This window comes from Larus michahellis, chromosome 2, assembly GCF_964199755.1.
Source record: "Larus michahellis chromosome 2, bLarMic1.1, whole genome shotgun sequence".
NCBI classification, from domain to species: Eukaryota; Metazoa; Chordata; class Aves; order Charadriiformes; family Laridae; genus Larus; species Larus michahellis.
The window spans coordinates 49223951-49242480 of record NC_133897.1 but is presented as its reverse complement, the minus strand read 5'-3'; the positions used below and the strand labels follow the sequence as shown (position 1 = coordinate 49242480).

At 49.0% G+C, this 18530-nt stretch overlaps 1 protein-coding gene across 1 annotated transcript; it reads left to right on the top strand.

Annotated features, from left to right (window-relative positions):
• The first annotated feature begins 9217 nt into the window (after positions 1 to 9217).
• CLEC3B (C-type lectin domain family 3 member B) lies at positions 9218 to 18158 on the top strand. Its single transcript, XM_074575231.1, has 3 exons — positions 9218 to 9590; positions 14713 to 14811; positions 16154 to 18158. Exons 1-3 carry the CDS (start codon positions 9485 to 9487, stop codon positions 16552 to 16554), a joined length of 606 nt encoding a protein of 201 aa, XP_074431332.1. The 5' UTR covers positions 9218 to 9484; the 3' UTR covers positions 16555 to 18158.
• The last annotated feature ends 372 nt before the right edge of the window (positions 18159 to 18530 follow it).

Below are 18530 nucleotides of genomic sequence, written 5' to 3'. Positions count from 1 at the left end.
TGCAATCAAGTTGTATCACCAGATCTTCAAAGCAGTTGATTCCTTCCCTACCTTCATTGGCTGGCCCAGCAAAGAGTAAGAGCTGTTTATTTGGCAGGATAGGAAGAGACAACAGATGGAAGAAGTCTAAGGAAAAAGCTGATTCTCAGGAAGTTGGTATTCCAGCTACAAGTGTTAGAAGGATCCTTTTGAACAAACATTATGGCAAAAGTTACTACATTAATCCATGAATCATTTAGCTCTTACTCAAGCAGCGTTTCCTGAATTTCCTGTTTTAATTTCCAAATAGCAGATTAAGAACATTCTCTTGTCTGGAACATGTTTGGCGGGGAGAAGGGGAAGGTTTTTGCTGAAGGAGGGCTGTAGATATGGGACAAAACATACTGCAGCTCAATATATGGTGTAATTAAGGTCCCCAAATCTCTTCAGGCCTTTTCCTAGAGCTCACTCACATAATTATTCAAGGTAACTGCAGGACTACTGTGTATTTCAGGTATGTGTAGCCACTACTATAATGAGCAGGCAGGTTTAAAAAAAAAAATAAAAAAAATTGTCCTACCAAATTTGCCCAAGATGTCTATTTTGAAGAGGTCAGATTTTTTTCAGCATCCTAAGTAATGGGTCAGGTATGTTACAATAGTGCTACATAGTCATACAGGCAGGACGTGAGAATGATTATATGTATCATCTTTAATCACTCCAGTAGAGTTATACTATGTGAAGCAAAGACTAACCTGACATCAGCTTTACAGTAGCTGTGATCCATTCCTTGCCACGCAAAGCTACTTGTAGGAATATAGAAAGAAAGAAAGAAAACTGAAGGGAGAAAAACCATTTACAGTACCTGAGACTTAACACAGGCAGGTTTTGTTTGGTCATGTATTGTTTAATGTTTCAGAAAATGGTTGATCTCAATGAGGATTGCAAGTTGTAAACCACAGATGTTCTCTGAATAGCTGTTGCCTGTTTTGTTACAGATTTGTGGCTGGATACCAAAAAGCTGCCCAGAGTTACTTCCAGGGTGAATTTTGTAACATGGTAATGATAGAGTATTTCTACATAGCCTCCCAGCTGAAGGATCTCCAAGTGTTTTGCAAGTTACATCATTTAAGATGCTTCTTGTCCCCTCTCTAGATCCTTTTAATTATAAATTGATTGTTATTAGAGCTGGAGCGGGGGGCGTTGCAGGGCAGGGGGAGGAAACGTCACTGTGTTTCAAATGTATTAACTGACACCTTTGTGGAGGTGAATATATTTGCATTCCCTCTCCACTTCTTACTAAGGATGGCAAATATTTAGCCCATCTGAGGTCTAGGCTATGTGCTCAAAACCAAACTCTTGCTACCTGAGCATCTGTGTCTGCTGACAGCACAGGGAAACCCGTGGAGCAGCTGTGTATACAAAAATGGCTACCCAGTCACAAAATACTTGTTACCAAGCACTTTCTGAGAGTGCAAGTGTAAATTAACATGGTGTAAGTATCTGCAGTGCCCCCTCTGACCATGCGTCTCCTCCCCCAGGGCTTCTGTAGCTCTGCAAGCAGACACGGAATGAATTGGGGGTCTTCAGGGGGTCCTATTCCTTCTACACTGCCTACCTCCCATCTGTTGGCATTGAAAAGCAGTGGGGTGGAGTGGGGCCCCAGTTCAGACTGGGACTACTTCTACCCCTGAGATATAAATAATGAGCCCGGCCAAAAGTATTACACACCCGCTAGTTGGTCTCAGCTGCCCGTGGAGGTTTGCTGCTACCAACTTGTATCCCAAATGGATAAACAAAGCTCCAACAGCGGTAGAAGCTCTCTTGGTTGATACAACGTCTGCCAAGTAATCTTTGAGATTGTGGTTCTCAGGCGTGCTAAGGGCTGTGGTGCCCATTTCTATTTTTTTGGCTCTCTTTAACCCCTCCCTTCCATCCCAAACAAAAATAGCAGTTAAGATTTTTAACGGAGACTTCAGTTGAGACTGCTCCTGTTCCCATCTGGGCTGGTGGAAAGTTCCATGTGTTGCTGTGCAGATATTGCCACGTTTTCATTGACTCAAGTCCAGTAGAACTAAGAGGAAACATCTGTGGAGCAGGATAGCTCTCTGTTTGTCCCAGAAATTAATTGCTTCTGCTGGGAGTGTTGAGAAACTGAAAGCTGTGTACTAGAGATGAGGAATCTAGTAACTCCTGCTAGGCTTCTACTTGTGTTACCTAAAATACACCCAGCCACAATTTACCTTTCTTTTTTTTTTTTCCTTCCCCTGTGTATCCCAGCCTAAAGGTCTGTTTGACAGGGACAGTCCCCATGAAGCGGGAGAGGGCAAGGCTGTAGATCGGTAGACCTGGTTGATTTGCTTCTCGTGTTCCTCCAGATCTGTATTTACGTTTAGGGTGATGCACAGTAGATTTACCTGGCCCAGGAATCCCATCAGCCAACGTTTTGCAACTGCGGAAACGGTTCAACATTGCAATTGTGTAGTTTGGGGAGGAGAAGGGGAGCTTGTTCTGCGCCGTGGGCGGGGGTTGAGGCAATGAGGAGCAGAGGGGCTATGCCACCCGCAGTTGGCCTTTATAAAAACTTGCTTCAGCACAGCCTGTTGTAAAGACAAGTTAGTGGGAGCCATAGCTCACTCTTTTTTTTTTTTTTTTTTTTTTTTTTTTTTGAGGGACTCAGCACCTTGATTTGATGTAGATATTATCTACATGGAGTTTCTGCATTTTCTCTGTAAATAGGAATTAACTGGGATTTACCACCACCTGCTAGGACTGCCTCCAACTTTTCTTTTAAACTCCAGCAGATGCCACTTCCCTCCTCAGCAGAGGGATGTTCTCCAGCCCCACTGTGGTGCTGGTTTACTTTGCCTGTAATAAGCAGCCATGGAGCCCCAGAGCCGGGGGATGAAGTCAGCATGACTTGGTAAGACCTGAGAGGAGAGCACTCCAGTCCTTACCCCAGAGCCTTGTTCCCTTGTAGAACCACAGAAGGTTTAGAGTTGGAAGGGACCTTAAAGATCATCTAGTTCCAACCCCCCACTGCCATGGGTGGGGACACCTCCCGCTAGACCAGGTTGCTCAAAGCCCCATACAGCCTGGCCTCCCAGTCATAGTGCTCGGCCACAGCAGGGCGCTTTGGTACCCATCTCCCCGCAGGGAGACTGGGATGCCTCGTTTTTCCCTTGATTCAGCTGCATTTTGAGCTATCCGGTAAGAAAGACCTTTTTGCTGTTCCTGCAAAACAACATTAGGATCTCAAACATGCTGCTGTTAATGGCTCCCTTGTGATGGTTTCAACCTCAATTTCATCGACTGGAACACTTTTTAATAAGGCTGTGGTTGTCTTACGGGCTCTATGAGCAGCTCTGTTGCTATCCTGTTCTCAAGATTAGGGTAAGATCAGCAGCACAGCACCCCTGAGTTTTCAGGTCTACATTTGTAGATCAGATTTGATCTCCCTGATTGAGACTGAGAAGATCATAGTTACTGCAGCCCCTTAGCTAATACATTGGTAGGGGAAAAAGGAAATTAAATCTCAGCCGCTTTCTGACGTACACCTCCTCCACCCAGCTGGCATGGCGGGGACGGCAGCTGAGCCAGCTGGATGTTGGAGGTGGTTGGAGCCACCAGCCACCTGCCTGCAGGCCCTCCCTCCCTGAGGAGCTCTTTCACCACGCGTTCTCCTATGTTTTGGCAAACAGTAAGTTTGGGCATTTCTGGGGTTGGAAACCTATGGGTGGAAAAGTCACGATTTAAGCCCTACTTCTCTCCTTTTCCCCCAGAGAGAGGCCAACTTTAATCCGATGAGGCTTTTCAAGGGCATGGATTGCTTTCTTCCTGCTGTCTGATCACGCAGCCTTTTCTCTAAATTGAAAAAATGAAGACATTTCTAAGACTGATGTTGAAATCCTCTTACAATCCCTAATTCAGCATCCACAGCCATATGAAAGCGAACCAGTCTTTCAAAGGTGAGAATGACATGCAACAAGATTATAAACTGGCAGAACTGCTCTCTGCCTGCCAGTCCTAAAATACTGACTTCAGTTTCAACGGTGACTTCACTTGAGCTGATGCCGAGATGGTTTCATGCAGCCTGCTCAGCGATCCTCCACAATTACGAATTTCCCCAGAGTTTTGGTGTTAGATTTAGACACTTGACTACAGTTTTCCTTTGGCTGGTTGGATTTAGGGACGTGGATGATGGGCAGAAAAGCAAAGCAGTGAAGACAGACAGATTTACCCCTAGCCCACAGGAGCTGCATGCCCCAAGCAGAAGGGAGGGTAAGTCCTTTGGTGCAGCTCCTTTTGGAAACAGGAGGATTTTGAGCAGCTGATAGCACTTCAACTCAAGTTCTCCACATTCGGGTCTGGTTTAAGACCTGGGGAACTCCTTTAGTACAGATCCTTCTGTCCTGTGACCCTTGGTGAATGTGGGGTAGGGATGTGAGCCGTGCTTGCCATGGGATGTGATGGGAAGGCTCCCTCCATAGGCTCCGAGCCAATTTCCTAATGTTGGTGCTGGGGATAACGTTTTGGCAAAGTGCTGACTCCTTGGTTTTCCCCATCATTGTCCTTATGAAAACCGCCCTTTCCTGAACTATTATCGCATTTCTTCTCGATCGGTCTCAAAAACAATGATCCATAGATTCGGCTCTTTCCATTCTAACCTGTTCTGATGTTTATGCTGGTGGAAATCAGGAGCGATGCCAGCACGGGTTTGGGCAGCGGCTAATTAATATCAGAGATTTTCTTCTGTTAGCCCCGCTTCCTCGCAGCATGTTTTTTACTGTCCACTGCTGTTTCTCTCTTACTCCTCTTCGAGGTTACTGCGGTGCTGCTGAGACACAGATCCTTCAGAGTGGATTCGATGAAGGCAGCAGAGGTAGGAGACCCTGCCTGCTGCCCCAGCCGTGGGTCAAGCCACCGAGCTGCACGGCCCCATGTGTAAAGACGCTTTTGGGTCTCCCCTTTGCGTTCCTGCTGTCAGCAGGGGACGTAGGAGCCTTCCCGGAGGACGGGGGCTGCAGGCAAAGAGCAAGAATCGTTTGGCGTTCTGGTGGCCTGCCTTTGAACCAGTTAACTTAGCCTCGAAAAGCCAGGGCTGGTAATTGCCTATCTTGATAATAACCGTGTGAATACTGTTATCTAGTCCACCCTTCCACTTTCCAGCCATTGTGCGGTGGCGCTGCCTCATTTCTTGGCTTGGCGATACCTGCTTATTTCCTAGGAGTCGAATCAAAATAGCCTCTGATCTCGCTGCCCATTTCCTTGCCTCGCTGGGCACAAAATCACAGGTCTGCATCGTTGCCAGGAGCATCCAGCTTCCTTTCATGGGCTTATTCCAGCCACTGTTTTGCTAACTGAAAGCCTTCCAAATACAGCATCGCAGCCTACTTACTGGGTTTCCCAAAGCCACGTAAACTTTTCTGGCCGCTTCCCTGCGGCCCTGGGACAGTTTTCGTAAGCCTACATTCTTCTGCCCTCTTTTTCATCTCAAACCAGTCTCCTTAGAGCTAACAGAAGCTACTGTCAGTCTGACCAGGAGGCCGGGCTTGAAACCAGGGAGTAAAGTGCTTTATACTGGGAAGTAAAATCCATGATTGTACAGATCTAAAAAAATCATGGTCAAAAACCTGGTTTCTTGGCATGATTGTAGCCTTTCTCCTTCTTATTAACCCTTCAATGAATCAGCTGTTGCTCTCTTTCCCCTGGTGCCTGCTCCCGATGGGCTATATGTGCCAGATGAGCCTCCCAGCTGTTGCTCCTCAGCTCTGACATTTGCTGCTTCCCTTTTAGCCCTGAAGGGGAAGGGTTTGCACGGCCAAAACCTCACCGCTGTCTTCCAGTTCTGTTAGTTCATCTAGTAAAAAGGATTACCTCTACCCACCTCCCACGCCTCCCTTACATAAGAAGCGTGAATCATCGGGATCTTAAAAGCATGATGTCTGCCCAAAAAAGACGGCTTACAAAGGACCATTGGTAGCCCCGTTATTTAACTGGAACAGCAGCAGGAGCCCAGGCAAGGAATGGGCTCCATACGGACAAGGGCCTTCCAGCTTAAAAGCCTAAAGGTGGCCCTTCCCTATAGCATCTCCATTCTGGACCTGTTGCAGCAACACTTCAGCTCGCTTCTGTCAGGTGGGCTCATGGGGGTTTATGAGCTTTTATAATATCAAGGATTTATTTTTTTTCAGCCTACATAGGGCAGAATAGGAGCAGAGCCCCCTGTGAATAGGTGTTACAGCCAGAGACAAATTTTTTTTTAAGTCTACTTTATTTCGGTTTTCTCTTTTTCAAGAAAAATGATGGTGGCAGCCAGCATAGGACATGCTGGACACTGTAGGACACCATAGGACATGCTGGCTGATGCTGGGAGAGGCCCCTTTGGTTGCAGCCGTCTCCTTCAGGAGCTAATGGAAAGCTGCCTTGCCCTCCTTGTTTCAGCTGGGGAATCGGAGAAATGCAACACTCGGGCGAAACAGCCACCAAATGCAACACTCCCAGCCACCCAGAAACCTGTGGTTAGGAATCACCGTCAGACTTCACATCAGAGCCATCTGTTTCACACGCAGCAGCAAAGACAACAGTTTGGTTTTTTCCCCAGCGTGGCAGGACATGAATCAAAGCAAAGGCAGGCGAGGAAATCTGGGGCCAAGGAAAACTGGGAGGTGCTGAGTTACCAAAAGTACTTTGGATAGGTCAATGCTCCTCAAATGTCAAGAGAAGGGAACGTGTATGTGTATGTAGGTGTTTGGCATCTCTTGTGCTCCATCCCATTTTGGGATAGCCCAGGCAGGAGAACAGTAAATCCCTAAAATACATATTCTCTGGCTTAAATTTGAGTGGGATTGAGTGTGTGTGGTGAAGAAGAGTGAAAATGAAACCTGTTCCTCCTTGGCTTCAAAGGCTTGGACTACAAGGGAGCTCTGTTCAGGTAGGATATAAAGGGCAGGGTTTTCCTTATTCAGCAGAAGCGGGAAGCAGGGTAACACAGTTGTGGCCAAACTAAATCAACGGCAGCTCTTTTTCCAGACCCACCCCTGTTTATCTCAGACCTTTTTATGCTCCTGCGACTCCAGCGGTTCACATTGTGCCGGGTGGCATCTTGCCTTAATTTTTCAGAAAAGATTTAAGCTTGGTAGCCAAATCTAAGGTTAAAGCCCAGAGCACTTTGTTCTACAAAATGCCTGCCTGTCCTCTCCTCTACACAAATTTCCTCTGCTTGTTGAAAGGTTCTTGTTCCTTCTGCAGGAGAGACTCGCCTGCTTGTGGTGAACAGCCGTGGCACCCGAAAAATGAGGCAGTGGTGTTGGTTTAGGCAGCAGCACTGCTCTTAAAGCAGCTGGGCTGTGCTGAAGTCAGACTGGGATCCTGCGAGGGGGGCCCAGCAAAAACAGCTTTCTATGGGATGTGTTTCCCCCTGTCCCAAGTCCAGCTCATCCTGGTCATCCTTTACAGCTCTGGGGTATTCTAAATACGTGAACGTCCTCCAAACTGTGTGAAGACCCAAATTTCAAAGTATTTTTCAGTCACCTAACCCCTTGGGTGGCCCTGGGGAAGACCCCACCCCCCACCCCCAAGTACTCAGCCTGATGGGTGGGTGTGAAGCATCAACGCGTGCTTTGACAGACCTGGCCATGAGATACTTTGGATTATTGACTCTGGTGTGTACCAGGTTTCTTAAGTGCAAAGAGCAGCTGTGGATTTTGACTCTCAAAGGTGCCAGAGGAGGAGGGGAAGTGGTGCAGGGCAGCCTTCCTCTTAGCAGGGCGTCTGCAGTAGCAGGTCAAACATCTCCCAGCCTTCTTTGTCCCTGCTTTTGCCCAGGCCTGCTGAAATGTGGCCCTCTTTCAGATGGCTTCCAGGACACACACACGGCTGTAGAGGCTGGGGCCGAGACTTCTTTCCCACTGTCTTGTGGGGTGAGGCAGAGCCAAAATACCTCCAGCTCCCAGCCAGGGCAGTGGAAGCAGTTGAAGAGCAACACAATTGAGCAGCCCTCTGGTTTGGTTGAAACCTCCAGAGACATTGTTTGGCTTCCTGTCCTACAGAAACAAAAGTGCATTTGGAAAAATGAAAGCATATCAAGCCACCACATGGTCTGGCGGTGGGGGATGCATTTGCCACAAAAGGACTCTCGCTCCCCTGGATGGTGCCACCCAGGTGCCTCCAAAGTCTCAGTGCCGTGCTGCTGCCAGGCAGTCCCAACAGCCCTGACCACTTATGTCCTTGCAAAATTGTCCTAGGGATAGGGGACAGTATGGCCAACACAGCTTTGTCCTCACCCCCAAGGATGGGACTCGTCATGGTGAGAGTGATTTATGCTGAAGCTATCCCAGAACTGGGGATTTGAGCCCAGGGCTGGGAGCCACCCTCTGTCCCCAGCCACCACTGCAAGGAAAAGCAGCCCAAAGCCTTATCCTGCGACCTAAACGTGGCAGCTGGGCGAGAGCAAAGGCACAGCCATGTCCACAGGACTGCTTGTGCCCAGCAACCCCCTTTTGGAAGGGGGGCCCCAAAAATAGAGGTCTAAACCTATTGCATTTGAAGCTTCCCTCAGCCCGTGGCTGTCCAAGAGCAAATGAGAAATTGCCACCGGGGATAAAACATGTGGCTCTCATGGGACAGCCACGTCTTAGCTCTGCCCATCACCTGGGCAGGGGAATGGGCGTCCCCGCTGCCAGGGTCACCCTCCAGAGGGGACCCCATGCAGAGCTGGGAAGAGGTGGGCAGGGGGCGCCAGTCTCATCTGCCCTGGAGAGGCAATGGTGGCAGGACGACCTTGCCGAGGCCTCGGTGGAGCTGTGTTTTTTGAGGTGTAAGAGCTCCACTTTGAGCAAGGACTGCTCTAGAAATGGCTGCACTTGTTCCGGGGGATTGCAGCAGCCCTTTGCAGCGGGGATAAACCAGGGATCTCCATGCGGGGCCTTGCACCACGCCATGGTGGGGTCTGGAGTGCTCAGGGTCCACCACACGCTCCCTCCACAGTTGCCCGGGCTCGCAGCATCTCTCCTGGGCAGCCCCGCAGAGGGGCCCCCCCGGGCAGGCTGGACCCCCTCTCGGCTCCCTCGGTCACCCCGACTCTGTTTCACACCTCACATCGTCGTCGCTGACGCGTGACATCAAACCCATGGCATTTTGCTAAAATCCATAGGAAATCATTCCACAGCCTTTCCTCATGTTTAGCTTAGCAGACTTTCAGTAGATTCATTCCCTCCTTTTTTCTTTTCTTTTCTTTTCTTTTCTTTTCTTTTTTCTTTTTTTTTTTTTTTTTTTTTTTTAAACAAAAACAAGCAGCCTGCTAAGAAATGCAAACCCGCTGGGATGTGTTTCAGCCTTGGCCGGAGCTGCCTGAGCCCCCCCCCGGGGACTGGAGGCTGCCTCTGGCCGGGGCTCAGCGGGAGGCTTTCTGGGCCAGCCATTTCTGATCCAAGCCGGCGTTAAGTTCTGTCTGGAAGGCAGAGCGAAGCCGTTCCACCTCCGCTCGGCGCCGGACGGCAGCAGCATGGCGCTCCGGGGAGCCTGCCTGCTCCTCTGCCTCCTCTCCCTCACCCAGGTCTCCGGCCAGCAAAACGGCAAAGTCCGGCCAAAACCGGCAGCTTCCAAGAAAGGTAAGGAGCCGCGGCACCTTCCTGGCGAGGAAACCTTGTAGGGGCTTGAGGGGGATGCAATTAGCCCGGTCATTTAGGCATTTAACAGTACTTTAATGAAACTTTTTAAAAAGCATCTAAAAAGCTAATAAAGTGTCTTCCCCCCGCCCCCCCCCGGCCAGCCTCGCTCCGTGGGAATGATTGCGTAGCCCTTCTGTAAAATAGTGAGGAAATTGAAATGCTTTTGACAGGTTACTACCTTGAATAAGTTTGATGGGACAGCTTGCTCTGACTTTCAGAGGGTAACGTGGTTTTTTTATGTTACCTCTAAGGTTCGCCCCAAACCTTTCCTCTACTAAAAAATCTCCCTTTCTGTGACCCCCATACCCCCTGCTCATTCATTTTTTCAGAAGCGAGTAAGTGGCGGATGACAGACTGCTGTTGTAGATTTGGCGACAAGAGCAGGCAGGTAACGGGAGCAATATAAAATCTATTAAATATCAACACAGATCTTCATTATGAAACGCGTGCCCCAGGTGTACGTCAAGCCATTCACAAGCTCTGACTACTCAGGCTGACCAGAGAGCAATACACACGAAAAGGTGCTTGAGGTCTATTTGCCTTAGTGGTTTGGGGTTAGGTTTTTTTTTTTGCTTTTCTTCTCCTTTTTTTGCTACTGTCCCATCCTCCCCCCCCCCCGCCCCGTCTCTGACACAATGCACATCAATTAGAGGAGAAGGCAGGTAATGAAGCGGCTTGTGTAGGAGCCCGGCGGCGTGTGAACCTGCCTCACGTGTCCGGCCACGGTTGCGTGGGCTTGGACCACTGCTGGCGGGCGCTCGGACGCTTGGAACTAAGCAGGGAGCGAGGAAGAAGCATCCCAGGAATTCACTTGGCCGGGCTGCTCTCGGTGGCTATTTTTATCAGATCCCATCCTTGAGAAGTTTTTTTCCCCCATTAGATCTTTCTATGAAATCACTGTATTATCTGCTTATTCCACATGTCTGGTCCATGGCTGAGCAAAAATACCCCTTGGGGCTGGTATAGGGTACATACGTGCATTGCACTTACTGGGTGTACCAGGATGAGTTTCTCGGAGAAATTTTATTTTTCTTTCCGTGTCGCCGGAACCGCTGTTTGTAACCCATTGGTGACAAACAGGTGGGAGAAAAATCACTTCTTTGACAGGAAAGTTGGGCTCTGAGATTTTTTGGGGGGGAGGGGAGGAGTTCAACTTTTTTTTTCTGAAAATCAAGCTATCTGAAACAGCCGGTGGCAGGTTTTTTTCTGAGAGCTTCAGGGGTTTCTATTCAAAGGAGAGGTCAAGTTTTCTGGGGGGAAAAGAAAAAAAAAAACAACACCCAAACTTGGCATTTTTTTGGCTGCCTGCATCCAGCCCCGCGGCAGGTCAGCTGCCCTGCTTTTAATGGAAACTTCCAGCATTTCTTGGTTTAACATTTTTATGATTTTTATCAGTGCCAGGGGGTGGTGAAAAAGGGAGGAAAGCACTAAAAAAACCCTTGTGAGGCTCCTCTTCGCCCCCAGCCCCTCGCCCTGTCCATGCCTGCCTGCCCATCCGCCACAGGGGCTGGGGCTCAGCCGCTCCTGTCCTCAGCAGGATGGTCCCATCCCATCCCCATCCCAGGCCCCCAGTGCCCCCATCCCGGCTCACCCCCTGCCCCTCACTGGGGAGGGTTGGGCAGGGTGAAGCCGCTGGAGGGTTGGGGTATTTGGCTGGATTTATTTTTTTTTTTTAATCTCCAGAGCCAAACCACGAATGTTAGAAAAGAAAATGATGATTGGAGCCAAGCTTTTTCTCTTTTTTACCCTTTTATTTGTTTTTTTTTCTTTTGTTTTGCTTTTTCTTCTTTTTTTTTGTAATTATTGCTTACATTTGGATCTGCTTCAGAACAAAAATGGTGCTGTTTCAACATGAAGAAGCCAAACCATAGCATTTAGAAAACGCTGAGCTAGCACATGCACTTCGCCTGCTGTTGGGTTTTTCCCCTCCCTCAAATTGCTCCCCAGTGATTTTCCCAGATAGAATCATGGAATGGTTCGGGTTGGAAGGGACCTTAAAGATCATGTAGTTCCAACCCCCCTGCCATGGGCAGGGACACCACCAGATGCAGTGGTTCAGCAAAGTCTCTCCAAACCCCCATGTCTTGGGGTGGGGGGCAGATGGGATTTGCCCTGCTCAGGCAGCCACGGGGGTCTCACCCAGCAGGGTGCCCAGGGGAGGTGGGAGCCACAGTGGGCAATGGCACCCCTGCCCCGGGGACTCTAGGCTGGGGACCTGCCAGCCCTGGGGGGGCTGCCCTTGGTCACAGCATGGAGGGGTGCTGGGGGCACGGGAGGGAGCATCTTTGCATAGCTCTCAAGTGTATTTTTAAGGTAATTGAAGCCAGCAACCAGAATCCGGATGCTTAAATCAGCAGGCAGGGGCTGATGTGGGCACCAAAATTCCCGTGTAATCTTGGAATCTGGGTGCTTTTCCCAGAAAGTGCCTGTGAACGTTTACATTGATGCATTGAAAATGTCTTTTTCCTGCTAAGTTGTTAGAAGTTGTCCTTTTTTAATCCTGTTTAAAGGAAACTTTGTAAAACACAGAAATTTTAATAGAATAAGCAAATGTGACTAAATCATCCACAAAAGCCTTGTCTGATGTCTTAAAAAAAAGAAAAAAAAAAAAAGAAAGTGTAATGTTACACAAATCTGAATATTACCTGCCTGGAACTGCTGTAGCTGAATCCCCATCAATGTGTACTAGTTTCAAAGTGCAGTTCCGTCTACTTGTTGCAAGCATTATTTTTTAACAGGTTGCCCAGAGAGGTGGTGGAGGCCCCATCCCTGGAGGCATTCAAGGCCAGGCTCGATGAGGCTCTGAGCAACCTGATCTAGTTGAACATGTCCCTGCTTACTGCAGGGGGGTTGGACTAGATGACCTTTAAGGGTCCCTTCCCACCCAACACATTCTATGATTCTATGTAAACCCATTGCGCGTGTGTTTGGTCCCTTCCTCTGATCCAGGGACAGGCTGCAATATGGGACCCGACATTTCCAGCTGGGACATTCAGGGAAATAAATGCCTGGTGTCAGAAGAAACACCAATGGCCAGGGAGGTTTGGTGACAGACGTTGCCAACCAGAGCAATGCTCGCCCTGCCGGGGGACAGAAACCTGTTCAGATAGGAATAAACCGGATGGTGCCTCCCCAGGCAAAGCTAAGCAACCCAGATATAGATCCAAATTTCATAGAGGGATAGTTAATTAATCAAAATGAAGTGCAGAGGAACTAGCCTCGATCACAGGCTTCTGGAGGTGAGTCTTGAGGAAATAACAGCACAGAGACAAAAACCTCTGGCAAGAGAACAGAAAACTGGATGTTTGTTGATGTACTTGCGGTACCTGCTTTGTAACTGAAGTGCAACTTAACCACTCCTGGTTCTCCCTCTGACGTCCTGGTGAACGTGCTGCTGCAGGAACATCTTGTGGCCCAGGGCTTGGAAAATAGGCGTTGAAAAGGGACAGGATGCGTAGGTGGTCATCAAGGAGACGTGTCCACCTTGGGTGACGGGGACCCTCTAGACGGGAACCCACCAGCAAACCCAGTTAGAACAAGGTAAGGTGCTGCCCCAGCAAGACGCATTGGCAGTGTCCTGCCACGGCCCTTGGATGTTACTTAAACCTAAGGGACATTTGTTCTGCTGCAAGAGAGGCTTGCAGGAAAAAAAAAGAAGGCAATAATTAGATGTTTTCCACAAAGTGTTTTCATCAAAGGCACCAAAATAGTAACTAGTGCCTCAGTATTAAGTGAACCCATTAAAGTTAATTGAGCAATTAGTTAAGCAGCTTAATGCCCTCCTCCTGATGTGTCTGGCTTTTCATATTCATGGCACCATGTAATCTTTGGGCTGGTGGTTTTGGTCCGTATCCAAGCAGCTCCTCCACTCACCTGGCTTGGTGCCTCGGCTTCCCCACCTCCTTGGCCCTCGAGGAAGCCCATCCTACTGTGTTCATGGACAAACTGCCCCCTTTCCTTTCACCCCATGAGGACTACCAGATGCTTATGCCAGGCAAGGTAGAGCAATAGGAGCAGCAGAGATAGCGTAATGAATGCAAACACTTCAACATCCAATCTCCCACCACATCCAAGACACAGCAGTCCTTTTGCTCCTAGACGGGAGAAATCCAAGCACTAATTAATAGTTGGTTGGAGCTGTTGCAGAAGCGACATACCTAGCAGGATGTAGGCTTTAGTAGCAGGCTGCAACCAACTCCCTGGCCAAGGAGGTGTCTTCTCATGGCAGCAGAGCAGCTCTGGACAGTTTTTGGGTACCTGCACTGGGGGTGCTGATGGCAGAGGCAGCTGTGATGATCTCAGGGATGGTGTGGTTGGTGGGCTGACGGATGGGGTGGCTGATGATGCAAGAGCAGATCTATTGGAGGTACTGCAGCCCTTCCAGCTGAGCATCATCCTGGCAAGCAAAGCCCTTTCCTGCCAATGCACCCATGAGAGCAGACTAACATGCCACAGCAAGGGGTGCATACAGAGAAAATCATGCATTAGGGTTTTTAAGGAAAGCCAGGAGGGTGCGCTGTGAATAGAGAGAGAGGGGGCACGTTTTTGAGTTTAAAAAAAAAAAAAACAAAAACCCAATAAATCCTATTCAGCAGCAGCTTTAAGTTTCCTACAAAACACTCGTATGTGGCAGAACTCCTGCTCAGGAAGGGCAGAAGCATTGCGTTTTTGGGAACTTGACCTCAGTGCAGCACCACCCCAAGTGAGTTCCCTACATAGGGGCTCCAGAGACAAGCCTGCACCTTGCGATGCTCATGTCTGCGACTCCCACCCCATCACTGCAGCAGCAGCCCAAGAGCAGACTGCCACCCCACGAAGCCCCACAGGGTGCAAAACCCTGAAACCCAAACTGGGAATACTGGGTTGCTGGTGGGACCAGGCTAGCAAGCATACGCTCGCTCTGATGGATGTGCAAGGGGGCAGGTGTTGACTTTGCAGATCCCTTCTGAGCGTCTTTCTCCGAGGGCAGAGAAGCAGGGAGTTTTGATGATAGGAATGACTTCGGCTGCTTCCCTGGGGGATGCAGTTGATGTTTATGCTCCTCCCTTGGTTTCCCCAACAGATGGTGTGAACCTCAAAATGATCGAAGACCTGAAGGCCATGATTGACAACATCTCGCAGGAGGTTGCTCTACTGAAGGAAAAGCAAGCACTCCAGACAGGTAAAGGACTTGCTAAAGAAGGCATGGCTTGTGCTTAGAGAGAGGAGCTGCTTATAAAGCAGCTACAATTGCTCCACACCCTTTAACAAGAGATGCCCAAGCGCCCTGCGACAAGGCGTCCATCACAGGGAGAGAGGTTGGGGGGTTCAAAGCAAAGCGTGGGCTTACTGCAATTCCTCCAGGCAGATGAAGCTCCTCAAGCGGTTAATGACATGAGTTGTGCAGCATATGCCCCCCCCCCCCGGCCTTTATGTGCTAAAGCTTGCCATTTGTAAAGTTGTGGATAATTCTATGACACTAACCCAGATGTTCATTTTCCTTTATGAATCAGAGGGATGGGTAGTGGATTAGTCTCTACTTCAGTCAAATGTAGCTTACTCCTTTGTCTGAACCCCAGTGACATGGTGACCTCGTCTCTTATACATACCACGGTATTGCCCAGGGAACCTCATGGAGGTCAGTCCCACCATGCTTCATTGAACACGTACAGAGGGCAGTCCTAAAATGTCCATCTTCCATCCGCGCTGCACGGCTGTTCTGTGCAAACTCCACTGACATCAATAGGGAAGTGATTTGCAGAACATGAAACAGAAATGAGCTGAAAATGCAAGTTAAGGAGAATTTTCTACTTTAAAGAAAAGGAACACAAGCAAAATCAAGGCTTTAGTTCCAAGCTCACATTCATTGGTTTGGGTATTAATGCGTGGCTCTGATTAGTTATTGTTTGGCTACAGTACCCTGCACTCTTAGGGTTTAGAGCTTAAAAAAAAATAAAATAAATTGCTAGTGTTAACAATAAAATCAGAGGCAACTAGAAATTTCCTCTGAAGACCCCAAGCTATGCAAGCACAACACTTCTGATCAAAGCCTATTAAAAAGGACGCTTTTATCATGCTTGCATAATTAAGATGATTGAACTGAAATTGCAGACTTTTTTCCAAAACACTCCAACGCCCGGCAGCGCCCATCACAAACCTTCCCTCCGACAAACTCGTCAGAGAAAGCGTAGCAGCAGCTGGGGAAGAGCGAGGCCAGGGGAAGGGGCGGGAGGACCACGCTGTGCCTCTGCTCCGGCAGTGGCGGAGATCAGGAAGGTTACGGGGTCACCTCAAAGTCCATTTTTCCTGACGGTTTCTGGACAGGGAGGTCACTTTCCCGCAGCCATCCCCTGCGTAGGAGGGAAAGGGCCCCTGGGACTCCCGTGCTGCCAAGAGTCCCTGCACAGCCTAAGAAATAAATCTTGTAATTTGGCCACTGCGTTTGCTGCTGCCGCCTCTTCCTGGGCGCTGTTTGTAAACCCAATTCCCTTTCTTTTTGTTCTGTTCGTGTGGCCACCTCTCAGTTTGCCTGAAAGGCACCAAAATTCACCTAAAATGCTTTCTCGCGTTTTCGGAGAGGAAGACATACCACGAGGCCAGCGAAAACTGCATCTCGCAGGGCGGCACGCTCAGCACCCCCCAGGGCGGGGAGGAGAACGATGCCCTCTACGACTACATGCGCAAGAGCATCGGCTCCGAGGCGGAGATATGGCTGGGCCTCAACGACATGGCGACGGAGGGCAAGTGGGTCGACATGACGGGCGGCCCCGTCCGCTACAAGAACTGGGAGACTGAAATCACCACCCAGCCCGACGGCGGCAAGCTGGAAAACTGCGCAGCCTTGTCGGGGGCCGCCGTCGGCAAGTGGTTCGACAAGAAGTGCAAAGACCAGCTGCCCTACGTCTGCCAGTTCATGATCGTGTAGCGGCGGCGGTGGGGGTCCCCCCCCGCCCGCCCGCAGCCCGGGTCTTCCCCCTTTGGCAGCAGGATTATAAAGCTATAGGTATGTGTATGTGCACATGTACGTACGCATGCACGCGCGCACACGTTCAAGTAGCGTCACTCTTCGCAAAGAAAGTCGTCACGGCTCGGTATCGGATTAGAGAGCGTTAGAGCATTTCGTTTGGCCACATCCAGCCCCATTAGCAGCTGCATTGTTCCTACCAAGGCACGATTCATAGATATATTTTTTTACACAGGGAATTTATTAGGACAGCTCAGTTGTTTTGGCAAAGAACCAGTGCAGCAGTCCAGCCTGGCAAACAGCCACCTCGGTTGCCCGGGGCTGTCGCTCTGCAACGTCCTTTCCCATCTTGCTGAGTTTTGTTGGGACACCAGCATAGCTAGTTCCCACTTTCTTCTCCTGTTTCTCTTCCCAGTAAGCCCTGATAGTGAGGGACACAGGACTGAGCTTCTCGTGCCTCACAGCTCCCCCGTTCAGGCTCCTGGGGATCGAGGTCCTGCCTCGACGAGCAGAGGCAGTTGCTCCTGCTTTGCATTGAGAGACACAGTTGGGCTTATTGGCTGAGGACCTGCCGCTCAACGGGTTGTCCAGCTCATCCAACTATGTGCATGAATGAACTAGGAAGTTACAGGCATGGGTTGACGTACTGGGAAGGAGGGAGCCCTTTCCAGAAGCATGCCCTATTTTGTTGGTCCTTTTCTCATCAATCAGAAGCCAGTTTCAATGATTTCAGTGGGTCTAGCTCTCCCACTGCCAGATCTTTTTTTTTTTTTTTTTTTTTTTTTTTAAAAAATATCCCATCAGAAGCTTTATTTATGCTCCAGCATCATGGGGGAAGCAGTGATGACTTACAGCATAGTCAGTCAAATGTACTTTTGGAAATAGAAGATGAAAGTATTAGGTAAATAATAGAAATGTAATGCTATTAGGGATAAAAGACAAGCCCATTTAAAACAAACCCCAAGATGACTCACTTTAGCAGCTTTAGAAATCATACAACCTGTTTAAGTGATGGAAACACAGCTGAAACCCTTTTTGGTCCAGGCACAGTCCTCAGCAAACATAAATCTGCTGAGCACTGTTTGGGCCAATATAGTCATGCCCAGACGAAGGGCTGGCCTCAGTATTTTATTTTTTTTTGCTGAGAAAAGGGTTGAAGAAAAAAATGAAATTGAAATAAACAGCAATGATGGGAAAGAGGTACAGGCCACCCCGACAGCTTAACAAAGCCTTGCTGGCTGTTGGCTGAAAGGTCTCAGTGGTTCTTTGCAGTTTGGAGCTTGGTAGTAACCCCTCCAGTTTGGGTCACGTCCCCTGCGCTGCCAGGTTGCCTGTCTCAAGACACGATGCTCTTGGGGAACCCACGGGAGAGGTGTTTCAGTTTGCTGCTTTGTTTAAAAACAGCACAATGGTGGGTCTTCCAAGACATTGAGAGGGAAAGCCAAGCTGGAGGGATCGAAACACACACATGCAAATGCAGAGTGCACACTTCCAAAGCTGTCACTGTTCCCAAACGCTCCGCTGTTCAAATGACTATGAAATAAATATATAGCTTGCTGAAGGAATGGAGTTGTGTCAATGTGCCTGGAATGCTTTCTTCTCCTTGCATTTCTCTTCAGAGCACCTCCAGCAACCTGTCAGAGAGTCAGAGATATCAAAAGCAGAGAGGAAAAAGCAGAAAGCAAGAGCCTCCCACACTGGGATACGGTTTATAGGATTTCCACCCCCACCTTTTATCATCCCAGTCACATGCCACATGCAGGATACAGGCAGGGAATCCTTTTATAGACAAATAAGATTTCCTTTCTCCCTTCCTCTTGCTGTTGGGAAATGTCACTCCAAAATCTGAGCCAACCCCAAAGAAAGGTCTTTCTCTCACCCCTCTTTGGTAGCAGTAGCGGTGCTGGGAGAAGTGGACCTCAGGTCCCAGCACGGAG